This window comes from Erigeron canadensis, chromosome 4, assembly GCF_010389155.1.
Source record: "Erigeron canadensis isolate Cc75 chromosome 4, C_canadensis_v1, whole genome shotgun sequence".
Classification (NCBI taxonomy): Eukaryota; Viridiplantae; Streptophyta; class Magnoliopsida; order Asterales; family Asteraceae; genus Erigeron; species Erigeron canadensis.
Window position 1 is genome coordinate 4,362,444 of NC_057764.1, and position 9,191 is coordinate 4,371,634.

The 9,191-nt window shown below is 33.6% G+C and overlaps 1 protein-coding gene across 1 annotated transcript; it reads left to right on the forward strand.

The window, feature by feature from the left end:
* Positions 1–2,967: 2,967 nt before the first annotated feature.
* On the forward strand, positions 2,968–6,570 carry LOC122596860. The gene is made up of 6 exons (XM_043769505.1): positions 2,968–3,063; positions 3,382–4,539; positions 4,686–5,273; positions 5,364–5,448; positions 5,556–5,977; positions 6,262–6,570. Exons 1-6 carry the CDS (start codon positions 2,968–2,970, stop codon positions 6,568–6,570), a joined length of 2,658 nt encoding a protein of 885 aa, XP_043625440.1.
* The last annotated feature ends 2,621 nt before the right edge of the window (positions 6,571–9,191 follow it).

Sequence of the window (9,191 nt, forward strand, 5' to 3'; positions counted from 1 at the left end):
TTATTAAAAGAGCTCACATAAACATCAAAACATTAAATGGTCCTGTATGAAATTTTCGTTAGAAACTTTGGTAAATATTTTATTAAAGGAAATGATGACAAAATTTATTGTTTTATGCATTAGTATACAAAATAAACTTTGTGCTAGTTGATCGATGAGAAACAATAATGTGCATGGCAAATCTTTTTTTAATATAATGAAAGAGTATACATGCCTTATAAAATTAAATCTAAATAATGAAATAAATATAGTTTCTTCTTTTTCACATATAAATATTGTAGAAAATTTATGGAGACGCCACGTAACATAAATCTTACGTGGCAATTTTTTAGAATAACTTTGAGTTTGAAGAATGCTTTAGAAGACTCGGTTTCGTACTGTTTTAATAATTATATATATATATATATATAACAATCCCAATTTCATCAGCTAAAGTACCGGTTCAGTTGGTACTGTAGCCGGTTTAATTTCTCCGGTTTAGTTTAATACTGTACAACATCTCATACACAAGATACAACTTTTAAAGCATAAACATTAAGACATACCCACAAGACATACACACATACATAAATAATTCTTCCTTCACCACTGCCGTCCAACAACCAGCACCGGCAACAACCAGCATCGGCAACACCCACCGCACCGAAAACAGCGGCGGCAGATCTGATGAACCATTTTTATAACAACATCACTATAAATTATAATGAACATCCGTAGATATAACTATTAAAAAAAGGAGAAAAAGGAGAAAGAAGAAGCTACTAGTGTTAACCGAAAGCGGGATCTACATCTGACAACTTTGCAACAGCCACTACCACCGCAAAAACATCCCAAGATTCTAGGTTTATCTATACAACAAACCAAAATATCCAACATCCCAGCCGCATGCAATATGCGTCCTCATGCTCCGATAGTCCGATGGGATTTATGCCGCCGCTAACAAATCTTTAAAATCATCACTATCACATGTTATCCGGTGACCGAAAACCTATTTTGTTTTTCCAAAGCTATAAAAAAAGCCGTTTCACGGCGATCTTTATTTTTAACAATAACCTGTATCTTTCTTCCATGATTTATGAACATTTCATTAGATTAGTAAAAGGAAAAATAGGGAATGAAATATGGATAAGATACGGAGTAGTTAGAATTACTCCCCGCTAGGCGATTTTAGCGGGAAAGTTAGTTTCAAAAACCGCCATTAATAAACCTTCGATTCTTCATCATTTGTACAACAAATTTCTTCGTTTTTCTTCTATTTTTGTTCTATTTCCATTTCCGCATCAATCTATTGGAGTAATTTTGAGGAATTTCGGATGAAATAAAAACCCTAGAATTTGGGATTTTTTCAAATATGTCTTAAAAAAGAGTTTCTGGTAGAAATAGTAAAACTCCAAAGAATTTAGATGATTATATACAGAATAATAAGAATAATAATAATAAAAAAGAGAACAATGATGTAAATTGCATTCATGATAAAGATGACGTCAGCTCAGTGAAAAATAATTCTGTTTAAGAAGGTGAAAATGGAAAAAGAGGCAATATTACTGTTGAATTAGAGAGTAAAAAGGATAATAACTGTAATGGAACAAAGGAGAATCAGGAGGTTGAAAGTAATCAAGGAGTGAAGAAGAATGTGGAGGAGGAAGGTGTAGATGTTGACAGTTTGAGCAGTTTAGGGGATAAGTCATATCAAAATATTGGTAAAAGTGCAGTAAAGGATAATAATATCTCTTATGCTCAAATTACTAAATGGAATGGGACAGAGTTAGATAATAACTTGTTCTTTGTGCCTACTGAGATTAATGAATTAGGAGAAGAAGTTGTCATTTTTGAGGATGAATTAGTGGAAGATGGAAGTAAGAAATGGCAAAATACTGCATGTGGATTTTTTGTGGTATCATTTGAGAAGAATGTGGGGAAAGTATGGAGTTGGAGAGATTTTGAAAGATTTGAATGAAATATGTTATTTTAAATTTAGGAGTTTAGAAGGTATGAATAAGGTGATGGAACAAAGTCCCTGGATGGTAAATGGGAATCCTCTTGTAGTTCAGGAGTGGAGTGCTGATATAAACATCAGTAAAACTGAGCATAGTAGGATCCCTCTGTGGATAAATATGATGAATGTGCCATTAGAGGCATGGAGTTTAAAAGGCATTAGTGCTTTGGCTAGTAGGTTGGGGAAACCTATGAAGATGGATAATATGACTACTAATATGTGTCATAAAAGAATTGGGAGATTAGGATATGCTAGAGTCTTGGTGGAGGTGGATGCTAATAAAGGCCTGCAGGATAGGATTGAGGTAGTGTATAAGGATGGTCAAAATAATATAAAGAGAACAAAAGTTGTTGTTGTAGAATTTGATTGGAAGCCTGATATCTGTGGTCATTGTAATGTTTTTGGGCATTCTAATGAGTTTTGTAACAGGAAAAAGTTGGCCAGTATTGAGAAAGAACATGGGGAGAAGGAAAAGGAGATCAACAAGTAAACAAATGATGATGTCCAGTCAAGAAATATTTGGATTAATAATAATCAAAAGAAGTGGGAAACTGGGAAGCCTAGGAAAATATGGCAGAATAAAGTTGATAGAAGGAATGTGAATAATAAGGATTATAATAAACAGAATGATAATAAAGGAAAAGATAAATAGAATAATAACAAATATGCAGCTTTAGCTGTAGAAGAGGAGAATGAGGAGAATGGAATTGGTGAGGAAGAGAAGTTGATAGTTGAAAAATATATTGGGATGGGTCTGCAGCCATCAATGGAAGTTACTAAAAGTTAGTCAAAAAGGATGATCAAGTTTTTTAAAATAAGATGGGAAGCTGAACATCAGGAATGTGAGAATGAAGAGGAGGAGAATTTTGGGAGGTTGAGAATGAGGGAGTCAAGAATTTGGCTGCAGATGAGATAGGTGGTGGTGATACTCAATTATTAAATTGAGTATTGAAGGTCAATTTAGTTTTGTAATGGATTTTGCAATTGCTTGCTGGAATATAAGAGGAATGAATACTGAATTTAAGCAGAATGAAGCTATGAGATTTGTTAAAGAGGAAACATTACAGGTCTGTGCCTTAATTGAAACTCATTTAAAATTGCATTCTGTGAATAAAGTTGGGAATAAAGTATTTAAGAATTGGGATTGGGTTTCTAATGTTCAATATAGTCCTAGTTGTAGGATTTTAGTTGGGTGGAACCCAAATGATATGAAATTTATGGTTATTGATATGAATAACCAAAGTATGTTGTGTTATATTGAAGCTTGTCAGGGAAAGATTAAGTTTTATTGTAGTTTTGTGTATGCAAGTAATAGTGGAGTTGAAAGAAGATTATTATGGATAGATTTGGAGAAACATAAGCAGTTTGCAAGAAACTGGCCTTAGGTGATTATTGGTGATTTTAATGTTACTATTAACATCAATGAGCATTCTGTTGGGGGATCTAATGTCACCATTGATATGATTGAATTTAGAGAGGCCAGAAATAAATTAGAAGTTGATGATATTGGGAGCAGTGGAATGTTTTTTACTTGGACAAAATCTTTAAAGAGCAAACAATGTAGCACTTTAAAGAAATTAGATAGGATTATGGTGAATGATGAGTTGATTAGCAGCTATCCTCAAGCACATGGGAGGTTTTTGCCTTATCTCATATCTGATCATAGCCCTGCTGTATTAATTTTTAAAGAGGAAGTAGACAGAAAGGGGAGATCATTTAGGTTCTCAAATTTCATTACTGAAAAGGAAGGTTATTTGGAGTTGATTCAGAATGAATGGGAAGGAAAAGGGAAAGGATTTCATATGTATAGACTGGTGCAGAATCTTAAGAAGCTTAAAAAGGCTTTAAAAAGATTGAGTTGGAAGAATGGAAATGTATTTGAGAAAGTATCTATGTTAAAGGAAAAATTAAGGAAAGATCAGGAAGCATGTGATAAAAATCCTCATAATGAGATGCTCAAAAGAGAAGTTGTTACTACTCTTAAAGAATATATGGTGGCTGCTAATGATGAGATTAAACTCCTGCATCAAAAAGTGAAAGTTCAATGGTTAAAAGAGGGGGACAGAAATACTGCTTATTTTCATAGTATTTTGAAAGCAAGAAGAAATAAGAGCAAAGTGGAGGTTATTTGTGATGATATGGGGAATAAATATGAAGGAGAAGAGGTGGCTGATCAATTTTTTAAGCATTTTGAAAAGTTTCTTGAGAAAGTAGTTAGTGTTGAACCATTAATGGAAGGTATTTTTAAGAATGTGCTCAGTAATGAGGAAGCTAATGCAATGGTGAGAAATGTGACTGATGAGGAAATTAAAGAGGCACTGTTTGATATTGATAGTAATAAAGCTGCAGGACCTAATGGATTCACTTCTGGTTTCTTTAAAAAAGCTTGGAATGTGATTGGTAAGGATGTTTGTGATGGTATAAAGGAAATTTTCCTAAATGGTAAGTTGTTGGGTGATTTGAATGCTACTCTTATAGCTTTAATTCCTAAAATTGCCACACCAAATAGAGTGTCAGATTTTAGGCCCATTGCTTGTTGTAATGTACTTTATAAGTGCATTAGCAAGATTCTGACTAAGAGAGTGTAGAATGGACTGGGTAGAATTGTGTGTATTAACCAATATGCATTTGTTCCTGGAAGACACATACAAGATAATATCCTAATTGCTCAGGAAGGTGTGCAATGCAGATTGACATACGGAAGGCTTATGATACTGTTAGTTGGAGTTTTTTGGGAGAAATTTTAAATAATATTGGCTTCCATGAGAAGATGGTGCAGTGGATCATGACTTGTGTAACAACTACCAAGTTTTCTATTTGTCTCAATGGAGAAATGCATGGGTATTTTAAAGGAGGTAGAGGTTTGAGACAAGGTAACCCACTTTCTCCATACTTATTTACTCTAGTTATGGAAGTGTTCAATTTGATTATGTGCAAGAATATTGAGGATTCAAAAGACTACAAATATTATTTTGGTTGCAAGGAGTTAAATCTGTCCCACATATGCTTTGTTGATGACTTGCTAGTTTTGTGCAAAGGTGATCTAGGATCTGTTAAAGTTGTGAAAAAGCCTTTGGAGGAATTTTCAAGTGTGTCAGGATTAGTTCCTAATCTTGGAAAAAGCACTATTTTCTTTGGAAGTATTGCAGAAAGGGAAAGACAAGATTTACTGCAAATTCTACCATTTAAGTGTGGGAAATTACCTGTTAGATACCTAGGAGTTCCTTTACTTGCCGAAAAATTGGGAGTTGCAGACTGGAGGATGTTAGTTGAGAAAGTTAAGGACAAAATTGAGTGTTAGAGGAATAAGAGTCTGACCTATGCAGGTAGGATTCAGTTGATCTCTTCTGTCTTGACTTCCATGCAGTTATATTGGGCATCTGTTTACATGTTACCTCTCACTGTGATCAAAGAAATTGAAAAATGCTTCAAAAGTTTTTTATGGAACTCTGGTAATTCAGTTAAAGGAAAAGCCAGAGTGGCTTGGAAGAATGTATGTAAACCTAAATAGTTTTTTATGGAACTCTGCTTTTAATTAGACATTTTTGGAAAATTTTAGAAGACAATGAATCATTGTGGGCCAGGTGGGTTAATGTGGTGAAATTAAAACACAACAACATTTGGACTGTCAAAATTGATAAGCAGGACAGTTGGGGTTGGAAGACAATGTTGGATATTAGAGATATGATTAGAGGTCATGTGAGATATGTGATTGGAAATGGGAGGAAAATATCTATTTGGTATGATAAGTGGTATGAGGATGGACCTCTGTATGAGAAAATTACAAGAAGAGATGTATATAACGCCAGATTGGGGGATGATTTTAAAATTGCTGATATGTTTAGGGGAGGAAATTGGATGTGGCCTGTAGACTGGATGGATAAATTTCATTTTCTGAGAAATATTAGAATTCCAAATTTGCAGGAGGAGAAGAATGATGGTGTTATGTGGGTGAATAATAAAGCTGAATTAGTGGATTTAGTACCAGAAATGCATGGGAGGATTTAAGAGGTAATTGGCCGAAGGTAGTGTGGAAGAATCTCATTTGGTCTAATCAAATGATACCAAGACATGCCTTCATCCTTTGGCTTGCTGTACAAGAAAAATTAATGACGCAGGATAAGATTATGAAATGGCAGCATAATGTCACACTGTAGTGTGCTCTGTGTAAAGGAAGAGAAGACAGTCATGCACATTTGTTCTTCCAATGTGATTATGCAAAGCAGGTTTGGTTAAATATGACTGAATAAACTCCACTATTGCAGAATGTTTCTAATCTGCAGGAGTTGGTGAATGTAATTGCTAAGAATAGAGTACAGAATAATATTGTGGTGGCGGTGAATAAATTGTTGTTGGCTGCAACTGTGTACTTTATATGGCAAGAGAGGAATCGAAGGGTGTTTAATAAAGAAGAAAGAAGTGAGGTGTTGGTATGCAGATTAATAAATGAGACAATCAAGTATAAGCTTATGTCTCTTAGTGTCAAGAAGTCCTGGACAGTAGACTTAGTGGCTAAAAGATGGAATTTAACTTGGAGTAATAATGTTTTGGTAGCTGATTCTGCACAAGATTGAGGATGATTTTTGACAGGATGACGTGTGGATTAATGTGTGCGAATGAGAATAGAGAGCGGTGAAAAATGACGCTTCTTGGTCTCATTCTAGCATTAATCTTGTTTGCCTTGGATTTTCTGACCTGAATGTGCTTTGTTGGAATTTTTGAGGTGTATTTGAGTTGTTTTTAGATGTTGGTGTCTGTTGTTTTTGTACAACATTTTTTAAGTCTTGGAGCTGAATGTCATAGGTTAGAATGTGTTTTTTGGTTGTAATTTGTGTATATTGTTTTTGTACAGATTGTAACTTTGTGCATGTCAATGAAATTCACCCTTAAAATTAAAAATAGGGAATGAAGAAAATATAAATCTGGCTAGAGTAATTAAAGTAGTGGATGAGATTTGATTCTTATGAGAGATTAGGGGAAGGTAATGGGTGTGTTTTTTTTTGTGTGACACATTCTTGAATGGGAGATAGTAAAAAATGAGTGTAAGTTTTAAAGTAAAAACTAGGTGGTTAGAGTAGTATACAGACCAGTAGTATACAGACCAGTTAATTACAGAGGGAACATGTCTTTAAACTTTTTAACTTTAGAGACTATTTTTTATAATTAACCGGTCTCTATCTTTAGTTTTTAAATGAGGAAATTTATTTCACCGGTCTCTATATGTACGTATGTATATATAGACTAGTTGTATAAGTATACAGACCACATATTTATAGAATAACCGATCTATATTTAATTAACCGGTCTCTATCCTCTTTTTTTTGTAGTAGTGTATATATAGCTATTGTACGTAAATCGTACGAGTATATAGTAAACAGTAATCTAGGAAACAAATATGGGGTTAGCCCAATTGTTAGAGGTTTATGCCTCTCGGAAAAAAATTTAGATTCAATCTTGGAAACAAAGGATTGAATGCAATTCACTCAAGTTTTCACAAATGTAAACAAAGTTACCAATTGCCAAAAACATATCACGCTTTGCAATCTTCTTGTCTGCTCAAGAACATGAAACTAAAGACCAATCAATGAACGCACTACTCTCTCCATACCCTGGACACATTTGAAACATGAAGGACGCGCTTGACGTTTTTGATCCAAACCGCCACTTTGTGCACGTCCCAATCTACTTTGACAAGAAGCCTATCGAGTGAAATGGTGACATTCCCTCTAAACTTCCATACCAAATGCGTACTTACAGAACTATCTAAGTATCGATACGAACCACAACTTTTGGGTTATCTAGACCGAATGTATCACATTCGATCGTTAAATCATGAGCCGAACCATTATCTTTAAATTGGGCTTTAGTAATATAAAACTTCTTCCCAAAAACATGTTTCCTTTTCAATATCCACTCAAAATTCAACAAATGCTTTTTTGAAAGGTGTGGATCATTTGCTCTCAACAAAGGATCTAACTTACGTTGTTTTAACCGGGTCTGTGCTAGTGAGCCTTTTCACCCTCAATACCTAGTAAGAGGACAAACTCCCAACTAAACCGCCCGAAGGCACGACATTTAATTAGGATAAAACCCTACCCCTCTGCAGGACTCAATTAAACCTGCTTTGCTGAAGAACTTTATTGTGAAATTTTTTAAAATGTTTTTTCTATTTCTCGAACTCGAGACCTCCAGCATGTAAAGTTGGTCAACCACTGACCTATAATGAAAAATATAATTCAAACAAATGCTTAATTAGTTTTCTTCGACAATTTAAGAACTCTATAATCATGTTTTTTTTATTATAAATGGGTAAATATGTGATATGATAATATGATATGATATAAGGAAAACGTGAGTATAAGTTATACGAGTGAAAACCGTAACACATGTTAATTTTTTAAAATTTTAAATAAATAATTGAGCCTCCAAATTTTTTATGTATTACTGTGAGAAATTCTCCTATCTTAGTTGGATGTATAACAACCTTATATCTACTTCCCATGATATAATATGATATACTATAGTATGTGATATAATACGGTATATATATATACTATAATATATGATATAATATGCTATAATGTAATATATTTAAAATTGTTCTTTAGTAAATATACAATATCAAATATTATAAATGATCACTATAAATATAGATACTTCAGTTCAACGAAAGCTATAATCTAGAATCTAGGTTAACAATGAATAAACATGTAATGTGTTTATTCTTCTTTTCCATATTATTTACAGATTTTATTAATGTTATTTCGGACACTCCAGAAGAAATGTGTCAAGTCTATGGTAATAACTTATTTGAGGGTTTGATTTTATTTCGTATTATCCTCTTTACTTATTTTTATTGTATATATTAATAGTAGCGAAAAGTATTGCAATCATGACGTTGTTTGTTTATGCTTATAATTTACATATATTTTGGTTATCATACAGTTGGCGATTTCAAAACTTATGCTTATGATTATGCACCAGATGCTTGCGATCCTGGCACTTGTGCTATAAGATGCAACGAAACGCCGGGAATGAAGTGCATAGCGATGTCAGGATGTCATTGTAGTGCGTGCATTTGTTGTATTAGTGATAAACCATGTTAATGATTTCTTGAGGTCATTTGCTTAATTGATAAAATAGGCCCAATAAACATTGAGAGAACTTGGATATGTGCAAATTAAATTGCATGCTT